Genomic DNA, 17599 nt, shown 5'->3' on the forward strand with positions numbered 1-17599 from the left:
TATGAAGCCAATATCACACTCATCCCCAAACCAGGCAAAGACCCAACCAAAAAGGAGAATTACAGGCCAATTTCCTTGATGAACACAGATGCAAAGATCCTTAAGAAGATTCTAGCTAACAGAATCTAGAAACACTTAAAAAAATTATCTATGACCAGGTAGGCTTCATCCCAGAGATGCAGGGATGGTTTAAACAAAGAACTCCCACCCATCTGGTTGAACCACTACTAAATGTCCCCATGCTGCTGATCACATATATAGTATATAACATGTGAGCACCGTTATAAATTACAGACTGTGATAGACAATTTGCTCCAGGAAAGTTAGAATGAACTTGTGACTTTAAATGAGCATCAGTATTCCATAATACTGTGAATTTCCGGAAATTATGTAATCACTTAATCACAATCAAAAAAAAAAAAAAAAAGAACCTCGGGGAAGGGAGGGAGGGGATGGTAGGGTGAAAACAATGGAGGGGGTAACAATGTTCAAGAGGAAGTGTACTCATTACCTCACTCATGTAACTGTAACCCTCTGTATAGTATCTTTACAATAAAAAAATTATAAAGTTCAGTGTACCTCCAATGAAATATATGATACTAAATGTGAACAGCTTTGCTTTTCACATGATTAAGACCCTACTCCAAATTATAGAAGCTTTTCAGAAACCATATTACACTCATGATACTTCATTAATCTCCATCATGTATGCCAAGCCTGACACATTTGACAGTGAGGACAATGTAGCTTGCTCCTTTCTTGAATCTACAGATAATGCATGTTTTACAGTACTCCAGATGTCTACACTAAATAAAACATTGGACAAATCAAAAAAATTAAAACCTTTAAAAGGAGAACTAAAAAGAAAAAAGAGTTAATCTGTATAATGTAATTTGGTTTCAATGCTATTCTGCAATTAGATACAAATTGGGAAGAACAAGCTTGTTCTGAGATCTTTAGTTTCTTAAGTCTGGGTTCTTGGTACAGTGATTCCTACATGTAAAGAAAAACTATGCTATTTCAGTTTAAAGGTTTTCTAAGAGTTAACTCAGACTACAGAAAAAAAAAGAGTCAGCTTTAAATTCCAGATGGCCAGGAGAGAAATGGTTGTTTCTCAGTGGCTCTAGGTTTCAAAAGGGTTAACTTAAATGGAAATTAACAATGGGATTGGCCTTAAAATGAGGACTTGGAAAGAAAACTTATCCAAAGCATTTGTTTCAAAGTGGAAAAGGGAAAATTAGGACTACTTAACATTCACTTCAAGTCGGGCGCTGGTGGTTCACACCTGTAATCCTAGCTACTCAAGAGGCTAAGATCTGAGGATAGCATTTTAAAGCCAGCCTTGAGCAGGAAAGTGCGTGAGAGTCTTATCTTCAATAAAGTACTCAGAAAAAGGTGAAAGTGGTGCTGTGTCTCAAGTGATAGAGTGCTAGCTTTGAGCTGAAGAGCACAGGGTCAGTGCCCATGCCCTGAGTTCAGGCCTCAGGACTGACAAAAAAAAGTAGGGGGGAGGGAGGAGATAGGTGTAGGTCATTAGAACCCCCAAGAACAGCTAGCAATGGCATTCTATACCCTTAATTTTGAAAATTTACTTTTTCCATCCAATACTTCAGCAGCAGATAAACTTTGGAAAGATCTGAAAAAATTGATTCTTTACCTCAACATATATGCTGAAAGGATGACATTGGTAATAACTAGAGACCCGGAACCGTCAAAGTATGGGGTGGTGGTTATTCCTGTGTGTGCACAGGTTCAGCGGACATCTGTCTACCTACCCTGAAATGAAAACCCAGAAATAAATAGAAAATGCATCCAATCTCCAGGAACCTCTGGAGAAAATGTTCAAGAGGACTAAAGACTCAGGGAGAAAGAGAAACAGGGAACCTTCCCACCTGGGGACCAGTGAAGAACCTTTCTCTAGAAAGCGTTCTCTGAGAGATGCTAAAAGTTCAAAGGACAGGAAGTGAATGCATCATCATTGTTGATAATAAAGATGGTGCTTATTCAGGTGGTTGGTGCCTCCTGCTCAGTATAAGCCTCTGTTTGGGAGGTTCCTATGCTGGGTAAACTGTTGCACTTAAATTGTACTGTGATATGTAACAACTCAGAAATGGGACCTGTCCAGTGATATAAAGATGGAGTTAAGATATTTAGTCATGTTGGGTGCCAGTGGTTCATGCCTGTCATCCTAGCTACTCAGGAGGCTGAGATCTGAGGATCGCAGTTCAAAGGCAGCCCAGGCCGGAAGTGGTGAAAACCGGAAGTGGTGCTGTGGCCCAAGTCATAGAGAGCTAGCTTTGCGCTAAAGAGCTCAGAGACAGTACCCAGGCTCAAAGTTCAAGCTCTATGACCAAAAAAAAAAAAAAAAAAAAAAAAAGACCATGAATGAAACTTCTTTTTGTATCAAAGAAGGCTCTTCTGTGCAAAATGTTCTAACACAAAGTTTAGTAGGACATGCTGTCAGTTTAAAAGAGGAAAAAATATAACTCAGGGTGAAATTAGTTGTCAAGAAGATGAGATTTTAGAGAATGAATTAACTTTGGTCCTTGAATTTATAGTTTACTGTGAGTGTTCATGCTTCAGCTGTGCAAATGACCTTAGCAATTGCTCATCACTGACAACACGCTGATTGCCTCAAGGAAAAAGAGTTGTCATTGGCTGTTCTTTCTTTTGTGGATGAAAGGTAGGTGGCTCTCTAAAGACAAATTATCTGTTGCTGTTATGTTAGGAGAATGGTGCCTGTCTGTCTTAGTAATTTGACCCATCAGAATAAGAGATGCATAAGACAAGATCTCACTTGATATTGTGTTAACTTAATGCTGTTAAATACATAGGGCTGTAGCTGCAGCTTTATTCTGCCTGTCCCTAGACTTGAATAAGGTGTCCAGAAAGAGTGAAGCAGACTACTTTGTATTTTCAACCATGTGACAGATAAATAAATCAAGAAATCAATCAACAAATCAATCAATCAATGAAGAAATGAAAAAGGGAAGAACAATAATTTGATACATTGGAACTGCCACAGATTCTTTGCTGTTGAAAAACCATTTAGGATGTGAACTGTTTGAAGGACTGAGATGCTTTTAGATAACTGGCAATTCTGAAAGGATTCAGAACCAGCTAGAGCAGCTCAAACAGGAGCTGAAAAAGTTAAAATTCAGTGATAACTGGGGACTTCCAGAATAGTTTTCCTGTTTTGTTTTTTTTTGTCTTTTCTGGGCCCAAGATCCTCTATTTTATAGATTATCAGGCTAGCCTCCTTTCTATTTCAATACTTATCTTCTATCATGGAGCATATGCTAGCTCAAACAGAAATGAGAATTATGCTTTCTGAAATCATAGGAAAAGGGGCGATTGTGAGAGCCCCCAAAAGCTGAGCTGTGAGAGCAGAAAGGATTGGGAGGATGGAAGGCCTCCTCTGAACATGAACTCTTAGAATCCTGAGAGCTTCCTGGAAAGGTCAATCCCTTCTGGATTGATAGGACTTCAGATTTCTTTCTTGGGTGTAGGCTAATTCCACAGCAGACAAAAATCTATGTGAACTCTAAGTCATTTGCTGCTTACACCTGCTGCTTAAGATGAAGGAGTTATTTATCACTTGAGGGAGATGATACCACACAATGGGTGCTTGTGATTAAGACTGTATTGTAGTATTGGTGCTTGTGATGTCAGGGAAATGGTGATCTCACTATGTACACGTACACCCCTGTGCTCTACTCAATAAATACTTTGTCCAATGGACACAGGGCACCGGGAGCTGGCAAAAGGCTTCAGGCTCCTGGTGCCCCAAACCTCAATTCCAGGAGCTGGTGTCTGTTCCGGCCTCATCCCAGGTTGTCCCAAGTTGGGACAGAGCTTCCACTCAAGCTCAATGCGAGGGAAGAAATCCCTTCCACACGACATCCATCAAAACCTCAGTCAGCCTCCTGCCATGGGCAGCCCACTGTCCCCGCCCAAGGGACCTCCGCAGCCCTTCACCCAGGTCGACTTTGATAAACAGAACACTAAGGCATGTTTGTCAGCCCTCGGTGCCGTGGCACCATTTATTTCATCAAGAACACACGCGGGTCCTTTGTGTTCCTCATCTGCATATGGCTGCCACCCGTCCTGGTGATTGTACCAAATATGTGACAGGCAAAGTCAGACCTCCAGAATCAAGTGACAGACTAATGCTATGATCTCCACCCAGTCCTGTCACCTCCATAAGATGGGTCACAAGTCTTCATCACAACAGACAAGGAGCTAAATCTGGGCTTAGTCCCAGGAGAACAGCTCCGGAGGAAGTCCCTCCATCTTCTCCCGGAATGTTTCCTCAAAGGCTTGTGTCTGGGCTGGGGTGAAGTGGTTCTTCCAGTCCCCCGTGATACCTAGGACATGGAAAAACAATGACACCAGACTGGGTCAGGGCAGGAAGGCACTGTCTGTCCCCTCCTGTCCCTTCTGCCCTCTTCCTGCCCCCAGGGTGAGGCCACAGATCTCCCTGGCAGATGGACTCCACAGCAACCATGCTCCATGTCCAGTGTTCTCTTCTCAAGTTCTGTCCCCTGCCACCAGAGGGGCACATCCTCCCCAGATGTGTGGGAGTCAGGAAGCTCAGGATATGGTCTCATAGTCACACAATAGCATTTTCATTTAATAGGAAGTTGAATAGAGTTTTTGTATAATAGAGTTAAGTATGTGTACATGTGTGCATGTGTGTGCATGTGTATGTCTATACAGGAGTTTGAACTCAGGGCATAGGTGCTTTTTGGGAATTATTTTCTGCACAAGCCTCATGCTCTACTACTTGAGCCACAACTCCATTTTCTGTTTTTTGGTATTGAACTGGAGAGAAGGAATCTCCTGGACTATGCTACTCCGTCTGGATTTGAACTGTGATGCTCAGATCTCAGGTTCCTGGGCAGGTAGGATTACAGGCTTGAGCCATGGACACCCAGCTGGTACTTATACTTTGTTTTCTTTTCAGATTCACATACTATCACATTACTTGTTTGTCTGTTTTAGGACTTAAATCTGGCTCTGGGCACTGATCTTGAGCTTCTTTTGCTGAAGGCTTGGCATTTGAGCCCCAGCTGCACTTCCAGTTTACTTTGTTTTAACACAAGCTGGAAGAGAACATCCAGCCTGTTCCTGGCTGATCCCTGGCCAGGAGTGTGTGGTTGGAAACCAGATTTCTTTCCCTGGCTTCCAGTACCTCCTTCCCTGGGACATTTCCATACCTTTCCTGGTGATTTTGAAACCAGCAGGAACAAGCTCCTCTGGGAGACGAGGGAGGTTGGACATCTTGTTCTCCTTCATTGCCTGGAAGGAACTGTTCTCCGGGACCAAGTCCAGCTTTCCGGGTTCCAGCGCCTTCCCTAGGAACCCACAGATCCTCTCTACCATGCTCCTCGGGTCCTAAGGAGAGAAAAACAAAGGCTCGGGTATGAGATGGGACAACAGAGCAGGAGTGAGGAGGAGGGAGCAGGAGAAGAGAGAAACAGCAGAAGACACTGGCAGGAGAGAGGATGGGTGGCCTGTGGAGTTGGGGGCGTGACTCAGTGGGTAGAGCACCAGCCAAAAAGCAAAACATCAGGTACTGAGTTCAAGACTCCATCTTGAAACAAAAATAAAAAAGAAAGAAAGGGAGGATGAGAGGAATGCAGGAAGGAATAACACACAACAGGATGTAGAAAGTTGACATAGAAGGTGGGATGGAGACTGAGGGGAGGATACTGGGGAAGAAGATACTGGAGAAACAGGGGAGATGGGAGAAGGGGTGAAGAGGGCAGTGGTGGGGTGTATGTAAAATCAGTTGTTACCTTTTTCATCTGCTCATAACTGAGTATCAGCACGTTTTCCTTTTCCCTCAGGGACATCCAGCCCCGGACGTGATCAAATCATGACCCGTAAGGCACTGCAGGGGGAACAGTGGGGCAGTGTTAAAAGTCTGCACCATTCCCGATCTGCATGGTGGTCTCAGCACTGATTGCTCTGGTCCCTGTCACCTTCACCAGGGTGTAAATGACAAATAAGTCTTGTCTCTTTATAGCCTCAAACAGAGAGCTCTACCGAGTACTGGTGGCTCACGCCTGTCATCCTAGCTACTTAGGACACTGAGATTTGAGGATCAGTGTCCAAACCAGCATGGGCATGAAAGTCTATGAGACTCTTATTGCCAATGAACCACCAAAAAACCAGAAGTGGCGCTGTGGCTCAAGTGGTAGAGTGCTCACCTTGAGCTAAAGAGCTGAGGGATAGCACCCAGGCCCAGAGTTCATGCCCCATGAATAAGAGAGAGGGGGAAGGAAGGGATAGAAAGGGAGGGAGAGAGAAAGAGAGCAAACACCAGCACTGTGTAGCCAGGACATGGATTTCTAAGCAATTTTTTTCCTGTAGCACAACCTTTGGCCCATCTGAAGCAGGTCACCAAAGGCCACACCAAAACCTCTGACCGGGACAGAGTTCCGCAGGCCCTCACAGAACTCAGGCTGAGGGCCTTCCATGCCAAGTTGGCTGAAAACCATCACTTGCACACCTGAGCACAAATTCAAGTACAAGGTCTGAGCTGTGACACATGCACATGAGGCACCTCCCATGCCTGCCCATGGCTCCCCGCAGGTCACTCTACAGAGGTCTTGGTGTGGTTTATTCTACTGCAAACATCTTTGCTTGAAATCAGGGCCAGAGCACTGTCCCTCGGTTTCTACACTCCTCTCTACCACTTGAGCCACACCTTCACTCCCTGCATCATGATGATTGAGTGGGTATGAAAGTCTCAAGGACTTTCTGCCTGAGTTGGCTTCCAACTCTGACCCTCAGCTGTAAGCTCCTGAGATTATAGGCATGATATACCAGCCTTGAATATAGATCTTAGTGGTAAGAGATGCTGAATCAGGGGAGAAACAGCTCATGAAGCAACTCTACTAGTTGTGAAGATAAACCCAGAGGGCCTGAGACACCAGATGATGAGGTACATAGAGCACAGAAGTGGGGTCCCCCACCCTTCATACCCACCTCAGGCCATGGACCCCTGACAGAACCATGGAGAAGTGACAAAATTACAAGCATGAGGAATGACCCAGAACTTTTGCATGACTAGAAACAGAGCGATCCCAACTTCAAGTGAGAAACTCTGACACGGACAGCCAAACAAATTTAAAATATAAAAATATACAGGGAAGGTAGAGTTGGGTTGTGTGGGAAGCCAGTGAGAAGCTGTGTGCCAAGATCTGGGAGTAGAGCACGCAGGGTGGGATGGGTCCTCCATGGCTACGGAAGCTCAAGGGGCTCAAAACACTTTGGGACCTTCCATCATGGGAGAAGTCTGGTGCTGCCTTTAGCCAATGTGAGTTCTGGGATGAGGAAGCATTGGACCCACAGATGGTAAGATTTAAAGGAGACCTTGGAGAGTGGGGTCCCATAGGCACTCAAAGAGGTTTCCATCTTTCTCCATTCACTTCACAGTCTACTCACCTTGTCCTTGCAAGAACCATTCAAATATTTGTTCCAGTGACTCTGGTTTCTTACCCAGATTTGTAAAATGCCAGAAATAATAACCAGATATAAGGACATCCTTAAGATTTCTGATGACATAGATCATCTTTAAGGGAGCAAAGAGAGAATTAAACAATATTCCCATCATTTCTTGCACTCTTGGTGTTCAGACAAATTCTAGCCATTATTGCTCCAACATTGAAGTATCTGTTGATCTTTTGGTTGTGCATTAATTTATGAAATACTTTTCAGAGTTCCTACAATCCAATCACTTTGCCAGGAATAAATCAATGGTGGGACAACACATTTCCTAAGTGTATCTGGAATATTTATCTACTAAACACTGGAGAGCAGATGCTGGTTAGCTTTTCTTGGCTGCAGATTTAGGATTTGTTCTGTGAACATCATTGAAACATCTGGGCATGGGTGGCTCTAAGCTGTAACCACAGCTACTCAGGCAGCTCAGATCTGAGGATCATAGTTTGAAGCTAGCCCAGGCAGAACAGCTCATGAGACACCCATCTCCAATTAACTACCTGAAAACCTCAAGGGGAGCTATGGCGCAAACTGGTAGAATAACAGCTTTGAGTACAAAAGCTCAGGGACAGCTGTGAGTTCAAGTCCCAGGAGTGGCACAAAAACAAAACAACAAAAATCCATTGAAGGAGGGAGCTGAAATGATACAACAGAGATTTCACAGCACAGGCGCCCATTTCTATGGTGTTCACGAACAAATCTAGGTAGCCTTGTGCCAGGGAAGAGTGTGCATCGTGTGTAGTGTGGGCTGGGCTGGGGAAGCGGGACAAAGGCTCCTGGTCTGGTCTGGCCATGAGCACCAGGTGTTTATTCACTGCACAGCCTTCAGAGTCAGGCCACTGACATCAGGTTACATGACATTGAAACCACATAAGCTCAATTTTCTTTTTTCTTTTTTTTTTTACTCAGGACCTAGGTACTGTCCCTGTGTTTTTGTGTTCAGTCTGGTGCTTTACCACTTGAGATGCTACTCCACTTCTGGCTTCATTTTTGATAGATCATCAGAGATAAGAATCACCTGGCCTTTCCTACCTGGGCTAACATCTGATCTTGATCCTCAGATCTCAGCCTCCTCTTTAGCTGGGCTGACCACACGAGGCCTGGGTATCCACTTAAAACACAGTTTGTTTAGTCTTTCTGTTAGTCATCCAGTTCATCTGGCAGGGATTACAGAGCCATAGTCCACATCTTGGACTCTGGTTTGGTCTGAGGACACTGAATTCATGAAGGAGAGTCTGGGGTCCTCCATGAACTACAGAGGGAGAATGCCAGACCTGCTGGCTATGTGCATTTTTAAGAGGAAAAGGCCTTGATGGTACAGCTATTGGGCTCTGAGCACTGACCTTGGCCTTGGCAGTGAAGAAAGACTTGGGGAACAGTTGGATGTGGAGGTGGAAGGGGATGAGGGGGGGACCCTCCTTCCTCTCCACTTTCAATTTTTATCCAGTTTCAGTCTCGATCCATGGGGAATCAAGACCTGTGGGTACAGATTGAACCCAGTTGGGATCCCCCTTGGTGTGAATCAGAGAGAGAACCTCAATCAACCAATGGGTTCCTGGGGCAGAAAGAAAAGCAGAGGTCACTCATTTCTATCTGAATACACAATAATATATATATATATATATGTATATATATACACACACACACACAAACCCACACACACACACATACATGCTTACACACACACATACTTATACTGGTAAAGCATATGTAACATCGACCTTACAGATATAAATTTTCTCAGGTATGCAATCTGATATGGATAAGTAGTGTTTAGTTTATTTTAATCATAGCTCACTCAGTGCCAGTATTTTGTCAACTAATAAGTCTACACTGTCCATGAAAACTGAATATTGATTTGCTTGCCACCTGCCCCATCATTCTCTTATCACACCAGGACTTTGGTAGTTCTGGGCCTTGTATGTGAGTGCAATAGTACACAGTTTGTTTGGTTTTTTTTTGCACTATGGCCTTGAATCATCGGGTTTCAAATGTCAAAATGCCCTTATAATAGTAGAGCATGGGTCTAAGTAGGAAGCATTATGCTCACTTTTGGTCCTCAGCTCCACCCATTTCTGAGCTGCTCCCTGCCCTGGAATTCCTGCCTTACAGCTGGCCCCTCCCTGTCTCTACCCAACCCACTTGAGCTCCCACCTACCTCACTTCCTACCCCCAGCCCCTGCTGCTGCTAGATAGTGGAGTTGGTCATGAGCTCTCTCTCTGGGGGAGAAATGGCTCCTGTAATAAACCTTGTAACCATCATTCTACTGTGCCTGCCTGCCTTCACATGGTCCCCTGGGAAGCATGTGATGGATCCTTCCCTGAGCTGTCTGCATTTTCAACAGTGTATAATATTCCACTTTGATCTCTCAACTTGTTTGGGATTGTGCAGCCATTTCTCTGTGGATATTTGGGTTTAATGCAGCTGTCAGCTGTTGCTGAAATCCTGCAGTGCCCCCACTGGCTGTGGTTTTCAGCACATTCCCTTGCAGTGTGCCCTCAGAGCTCCCTCCCCACTCCCCGTGCCCCTTCACACAGGCTCCCTGGCCTGCCAGTGCCTTGTGTTTACCCCAAGTTTTCCAGGTCCTAACTATGGCCCATCATGATTCTTCTATTTGAGATCATGCTTTTTCTCCAGGTAACCTCAAAATTATCCTTTTCGTATAATGAACTATGGAGCACCTTTAGAATACCTATTTAAAAAAAATCTGCTGCCAACCCTGGAGCTTGAACAGGGCCTGAACGCTGTGCATGAGCTGTTGCGCTCAAGCCTGGCACAATACCACAGGGCCACAGGTCTTCAATAATCAGCTACTACACCATTCCTACGTTAGACACAGTTGGGAGTGAGGTCACAGCTCTGGCTTTTCCCACCCAGCCACAGCTCCCTCTGCTCACCTGATTTGGGGTAGGTCACCGTGATGATGTCTTCGTCCTTCAGCACCAGCTCCTTGTGGACTGCTTTTATGACTTCAGGGTTGAAATCCACAACAGGGAAAGGAATGCCCTGGTACCACATGTAGTCCTGACCATGGCAGAGTCCTGGGTGCCTGGCTCTTGGTCCCAGGCCACTGCCACTGCCACTGTGGAAGTGGTGACAGAGTCTGGATGGTGAAGACAATCATTTACTAAGATTAATTGATGATAAAAAACCCTGTGATTGTCCCCACGGATTTTTATTGGGTAACTGTGAAATCATGCAAAGGGTGAACTATGCTCATCTGTTCCTCAGTTCAAGGCAGAAAACTAGAAATACAAGAGGAAATAGGCTAGGGTATAAGATTACCTAATATTTTTTAATGCACTAATTCATTATTTTGAGAAGAGGTGTAGATATCAGAAAAAATCGTGGAGAGGGAAGTGCCGGACTTCTGGATCAACACCCCAAGTTCAATCTACTAATATCACTCCAAGATCTTTGCCAAGATTCCTCAATGCATTGTCCTTCCAATTTCCTCTGTTTCCCCTAGGATCTCTCTCCACTCCAGGATGTCAGCCATGATCCCTCAGGTCATGGGTCTCCAAGATTCCTTAGGCCCCTGGATGCAGGGACAGTTTCTCAGACTTTTTTTCTTTATCCTGACCTTGCAGATTTGAGAAACAACAAATAATTCTGTAACTTTATGGGGATGGTGTGTGTGTGTGTGTGTGTGTGTGTGTGTATACCACAGAAACTGATTTCTCTCCTTCCTTCCTTCCTTCTTTCCTTCCTTGTTTCCTTTTTTTTTGTACTTGTTCAAGGGGGTTGAACTGGCCCTTGGTTTCTCAGTTTTTTAGCTCAAGGCAAGCGCTCTACCACTTGATCCACAGTACCACTTCCTGCCTTTTCTGTTTATGTGGTGCTAAGGAAGCGAACCCAGGGCCTCATCAATGTGAGGCAAATGCTCTACCACTGCGCCACCTTCCCATCCCCCAGGAACCCATGTCTATGATGTTCAGGAGCGATGAAATCTAGGTAGCATTGCACTGGGAACTCTTTGGGGTTGGCCTGGTGTAGGCTGTACCTGGGAAGTGGGTTGTTCTCTCTGGAGGATGAATCCATTTTTTTTCCTGTGGCTTGAACTCAGGTCCTGGGCACTGTCCCTGTGTTTTTGTGCTTAAGATTAGTGCTCTACCATTTTAGCCACAGCTCCACTTTTTGTCTTGTTGGAGATGAGTCTCTTGGGCTTTGCTGCCTGGGCTGGCTTCCAACTTTGATCCTTACTTCCTAATTAGCTGGGATTACAGGTGTGTGTCACTGGGGCCTGGCTTTTTTTTTTCTCTTCAAGTCCTGGGCTTGAATTCTGGGTCAAGGTGCTATTCCTGAGCTTCTTTTGCTCAAGGCTAGCACTCTACCACTTGAGTCATAGGACCACGGCCGGCTTTTTCTGTTTATGTGATGCCAAGGAATTGAATCCAGGGCCTCACTTATATGAGGCAAGCACTCTACCACTGAGCCAACTACCCAGTGCTAATTTATTTATTTATTTTTTTAAATTTAATTTAATTTTATTTGTGAACATACTGTACAGAGGAGTTACAATTACATGGGCAGGATAATGCGTACATTTCTTACCAAGCATTGCAGCCTCCTCCTTTGTTTACCCTTCACATCCCTTCCCAGCCTCCCCCCTCCCCCCCAATCCCAATCCTTCTCCTTCCCCTCCCCTTCCCCCTCCCCTGCACCGACGTTGTAAAGCTCGTTTTGGACATGCCAACTTGTACTTCTCATTGTTGCAACAGGTCCACCTGTATCCTTAAACAACTCATTTTTCCCCATGTCCTCCACAAGTTATACTGACATCAAATATAGTGAAAGCAGGGGTTATACTGTGGGGGAGGGACATACAAAGCAACAAAGAGATAATCTTATGAATGCGTTAGAAACACATGCATGAAAGAAAAAAACATTAAAATACACATCTAAGGGTTCATTTTCCTGACATTACATTATCTGACCTTTTCTGCTTGACTCATACATATACTAGATATTACAAATAAGGGAAACCATGGGACCTATGTTTCTTTGGGCCTGGCTTACTTCACTTAATATAATTTTTTCCAAGTTTTTCCATTTCTTAACAAATGGGGCAATGTCATTCTTTCTGATGGAGGCATAGAATTCCATTGTGTATATATACCACATTTTCTTGATCCATTCATCTACTCAGGGGCATCTGGGTTGGTTCCAGATCTTAGCTATGGTAAATAATGCTGCAATAAACATAGTTGTGCTGGTAGCTTTAGTGTGGTCTTGTTTGTAAACATTTGGGTAAATGCCCAAAAGTGGGATTGCTGGGTCATAGGGGAGTTCTATGTGAAGTCTTTTGAGGAACCTCCATACTGCTTTCCAAAGTGGTTGAACAAGTTTACATTCCCACCAACAATGAAGTAAGGTTCCTTTCTGTCCACATCCCCTCCAGCATCTGTTGTTGTTAGAGTTCTTGATTTTTGCCGTTCTAACTGGAGTGAGGTGATATCTCAATGTTGTTTTGATATGCATTTCTTTTATGGCTAGGGATGTTGAACATTTCTTCATGTGTCTGTTGGCCATCCTTCTTTCTTCTTCTTCAGAGAATTTTCTCTTTTGAGCCACAGCACCACTTCAAGTTTTCACCACTTACCGCCTGGGCTGGCTTTGAACTGCGATCCTCAGATCTCAGCCTCCTGAGTAGCTAGGATGACAGGCATGAACCACTGGCAGCCAGTCTGACCAAATATCTTAACTCCATCTTTATATCACTGGACAGGTCCCATTTCTGAGTTGTTACATATCACAGTACAATTTTTAAGTGCAACAGTTTATCCAGCATAGGAACCTCCCAAACAGAGGCTTATACTGAGCAGGAGGCACCAGCAGTCTGAATAAGCTCCATCATCATTATAAACAACAATGATGCATTCATTTCCTGTCTATTTTAATGTTAGCTGCTCTAATTGTTCTTTTAATAATTGCTTGTACAACCACCATTTGTTATGTGTCCTGTAAATATGTCTAAAACCTACTGTAGAACAAGCCCCACCTCTGGACTCTAAAGTGGCAAAGACTGCTATCCCATCCCTGACTAAAGTTAAAGGGCTAATGACATTGTTTGGCCTGGGAATGCTTTTGCTGATGGTTTTTCTATGCCTTCCTTGCATTATACATGCACTGCAAAACTCTTAGGAGCCAGCCAGTTACATAAGATCAAGCTCCAAGTAAATAAATTTCCCCGAGAGGAACCGCAGCCAGAGACAGGTAAGAGGGGGTGCCAGTCGGACCAACCTAAGACAGGGACTTCAGCTTTGCTCTGAAGAAGTTCCCGATGACGGGAAAGACAGATAAGGCAATCTACCCAACCTAAGACAGGCGGGTTCACTTCTTTAGACAAAGACAGGTGTTGGGAGCTGACAGTAAAGCTTTAAAGGTCATCTTGACCCCTGTGCTCACTTGAAGGCACGTACAAGGAACTGGCTTACTTGAAAGACACCAGGTGCCCGGGATTGCTTTGCTATGTCTGCACAGTTTGTTTTAAATTTTACGGCTTGGGACATTTCTAACTCTAACTGTGGTGGGACTGATGTTTATTATTGTGCTAGGTGGGGATGAGAGGTAACTGGGACAGGCTCTTATGCACAAGGGCCCTCCTTCCCCCCAGACTTGCCTCCAACCCCCTGTGTGGCCAAATGTAATCCTGTTAAAATAACCTTTACAAAGGAGGGGGAAAAGATAACTAACTGGGAGGTGGATCTGCCATTAAAACAAAAAGGGTGAATATGTGAGGGGTAGCAAAGATGGCCCTGAGAGGAAGTTGAGTGGGCAAAGCCCGATTTGCTTTGGTTCAGTGTGTAAACAACTCATGGAAGCTTAGGTGCATGTTAAGGTGTGGCCTTTCAGCGATTGGTTGGTTCCATTTCCTCTCCTCCCACACAGTCTTTTGCTTTAAAAAGGAGATGCTCCCTGTTAATAAGCGAGTTCCTGCTTGACTTGACACCCATCTGATTCTGATTGTCTCCTGGGCTAAGGGAGGCTGGGGAACAGGCCAGCGGCCACAATTCGCACTTACCTCTCCTCAGACCCCGTCCATCCAAAGACAGACGAAGACCCAACACATACTCAAATCATTATACCTGTACTTGAAACTTAAGCGGTTAGTCTTAATCATTTCTATATTTTGAAATGAACATTTAAGACAAGTCTTACCTCCAAAATGCTTTTCTCGGCTCAAGGAAACTTTCTTTGGTTTTTGGTGTTGTGTTTGTTTGTTTTTGTCGGTCCTTGGGCCTGAACTCTGGGCATGGGTGCTATCTCTGAGCTCTTCAGCTCAAGGCTAGTGCTCTACCACTTGAGCCACACTACCACTTCTGACTTTTTTTGCTTATATGGTGCACATGAATCGAACCCAGGACCTCATGCATGCAAGACAAGCACTCTAGAACTGAGCCACCTTCCCAGAAATGTTTTTTTTACACCATCATGACAGATTTTAAGCAGAAATACTAGATTATTTTGAACATTTTCACATACACTTACACTCATACTTATGTACAAGAGTTTTAAAGCTCAATTAGATTATAAAAATGAAAGTTGGCCAGGTGCCTGTGGCTCACACCTGTAATCCTAGCTACTCAGGAGGCTGAGACTAAAGATCCATGTTCAAAGCCAGCCCAGGCAGGAAAGCCCATGAGACTCTTATCTACAATTAACAACCAGGAAACTGGAAGTGGCACAGTGGCCAGCCGTAAGCTAAAGAGAACAGGGACAATGCTTAGGCCCAAAGTTCAAGCCCTATGAGTGACTATATATATATATATCTGCCATAGATTCTTTTGGAATTCCAATAGCAAAATGACATTATTTTGCCCAATATAATAAAACTGTGTGGTCAGTATTAGACAGATAACACAAAGCAAACTATGAGGCAAAATACAAACACAATGAATAACATTTTTCAGAGCTGTTTGAGAAATAGATGACAAAGAACAGAAAATGTTTAGACAATTTTGTTAGCAAGGCATATTAGTATACAAATAGATCTTTGAACATGTCTGAGGCTTCTAGTCGTCAGGATATGTAAAGAAAATTGGGCAAAAAGAGAGAACTCTTCCTAAATCAATTTATAGCTGTAAGAGAAGTTTATAGAAGGGTCTGGCAACCTCCATCCTACCACAAGAGGGTTATTTAACTTGTACAAGGCTCTGAATTTGCTAGGACTTCTTACCTTTTGAACAATTTCTTTTTATGTATCCCATTTTTTACACATCTAAATCATTTTAAGACATATTATGGTGAGTCCCATTATGGCTGCAGCAGAGAAGCCAATGTCATTACAGACTTCAATATGATTTGTAACATTGCCATTTGCAGCCTTGATGGAGTGTTAAACTTTGGACACTAAATTAGCATTCTTCAATGGTATATATTTGGAGAAGTTAGTCTCTTAACTCAGTTTGCAGTTACAGTTTTATGAAAATTATCTTTAACCGGGCTCTGAAATCAACCAAAGGTTCCAGGCCTCCTTGCCTGCTATGTACAGAGGTGATAGCTGTTTATCCTGGCTGGCTTACCTCTTCCCTGTTCTGATTCCTGATCAATCACGTCATTTTTGCCCAGTACCGGTAGGACCACTCCCAGTCTGGTAAGCTGGTCCTCCTCAGTTACTATGGCAGGATAGACACGTTGATTTTTTTTTTTTTTGGTTAGTTTTGGGGCTTGAACTCTGGGCCGTGGCACTGTCCCTTAGATCTTCAACTCAAAGCTAGTGCTCTACCACTTGAGCCACAGCACCGCTTCTGGCTTTTTCAGCTTATTTGGTCCTGAGGAATTGAACCCAGGGACTCATGCATGCAAGGGAAGTGCTCTACCACTTAGCCACATTCCCAGCCCCAAGAATGTCTAGGGTGTTTTTTTTGTTTTTCTGTTTGTTGTTCTTTTTGTCGGTCATGGGGATGTGTTGATTTTTCAAAGCCTGGAGATGAGCTTCCTCACTCACCACATTTCAAATTATAGCTATTGACTGGGCTTTAGGCAGGCTTTAGTCAAGTTTTCCCAGTCAGGAGTGGAAGAGAGATCGCCTCTCAGGTGACCCCATCACACCTGAGAGGGTGCGATGACAACACAGCCTAGGTTTCACGGGGTCACAGCCCAGGCCCTGGGTGGATATGTGGGTGGGCACCACCCCATAATGCCCTGCAAGACATTAATGTCCTGTGGGTTCCAGACTGCTGGGTCTGGCACAAAAATGTCAGTAAGAAATGTAAGTATGGAAATGCAGCAAGCACCATGTTATTCAAGTGTATGCTGGTCCTGTGACTTGAACTCAGGGCCTGGGCACTGTCCCTCAGTTTTTCGCTCAAGGCTCACACTCTACCACCGGAGCCAGAGCTCCACTTCCAGTGCTCTGCCTTGGAACCTCCAGGCCTGCACCCCCATTCCCTCCTGCTGTCTACAACATAGGGACCATATAGTAGCTCGGTTATTGAAGACCTGTGGCTAACATGGTAGAGCGCCAGGCAATTAATCCCAAATATCCACAGAGAAATGGCTGCATCACCCAAATCGGGTTAAGAGATCAAAATGGAATATTGCTCAATGTTGAAAATGCACACAACTCAGACCCATGGGAAGCACATAACACAAGACTGGCATTAACAAAAACCTGAGCATTACCTTACACATGTAACTGTAACCTCTCTGTCCAGTATCTTTACAATAAAATGAAAGTTTAAAAAAATTAGCACTGGGAAGTTGGCTCAGTGGTAGAGCGCTTGCCTTGAGCTAAAGTACTGAGGGACCCAGGGCCAGTTCAAGCCCCATGACCAACTAGAAAAGAAAGAAAAGAAGGAAGGAAGGAAAGAAGGAAGAAAGGAAGGAAGAATGGAAGGAAGGAACAAAGGAGAGAAATCAGTTTCTGTGGTGTGTACACACACACACACACACACACACACACACACACACACACACACACACACACACACACTCACACCATCCCCATAAAGTTATAAAAGTTTTTGGTGTTTGTCAAATCTGCAAGGTCAGGATAAAGAAAAGAAGTCTGAGAAACTGTCACAGTCCCCATGACCTGGGGGATTATGACTGCCAGCCTGGAGTGGAGAGAAATCCTAGGGG

General features: G+C 44.2%; 1 protein-coding gene across 3 annotated transcripts; it reads right to left on the reverse strand.

The window, feature by feature from the left end:
• Window positions 1-4014: 4014 nt before the first annotated feature.
• Window positions 4015-10610, reverse strand: LOC138812066 (3-alpha-hydroxysteroid sulfotransferase-like). 3 transcript variants are annotated; one of them, XM_070000009.1, is made up of 5 exons: window positions 10411-10610; window positions 8856-9067; window positions 5802-5896; window positions 5220-5397; window positions 4015-4367 (listed from the first exon to the last, which is right to left on the reverse strand). In XM_070000009.1, exons 3-5 carry the CDS (start codon window positions 5856-5858, stop codon window positions 4255-4257), a joined length of 348 nt encoding a protein of 115 aa, XP_069856110.1. In that variant the 5' UTR covers window positions 5859-5896; window positions 8856-9067; window positions 10411-10610; the 3' UTR covers window positions 4015-4254. The 3 variants fall into 3 exon arrangements, with proteins under 3 accessions (XP_069856110.1, XP_069856117.1, XP_069856122.1); XM_070000016.1 differs by lacking the exon at window positions 8856-9067; XM_070000021.1 differs by lacking the exons at window positions 8856-9067; window positions 10411-10610 and adding an exon at window positions 7456-7575.
• Between the last annotated feature and the right edge of the window lie 6989 nt (window positions 10611-17599).

This window comes from Dipodomys merriami, unplaced genomic scaffold, assembly GCF_024711535.1.
Source record: "Dipodomys merriami isolate MVZ:Mamm:240054 unplaced genomic scaffold, mDipMer1.0.p SCAF_106, whole genome shotgun sequence".
Classification (NCBI taxonomy): Eukaryota; Metazoa; Chordata; class Mammalia; order Rodentia; family Heteromyidae; genus Dipodomys; species Dipodomys merriami.

Excerpts from the sequence above, each read along its gene's own strand:
- LOC138812066 (XM_070000016.1), bottom strand. The coding sequence starts at position 5,858 with ATGTCCCTGAGGGAAAAGGAAAACGTGCTGATACTCAGTTATGAGCAG. Across the intron at positions 5,398-5,801 it reads GTTATGAGCAGATGAAAAAG|GACCCGAGGAGCATGGTAGA; the intron begins GTAACAACTGAT and ends TTCTCTCCTTAG. Across the intron at positions 4,368-5,219 it reads TTTCAAAATCACCAGGAAAG|GTATCACGGGGGACTGGAAG; the intron begins GTATGGAAATGT and ends TCCATGTCCTAG.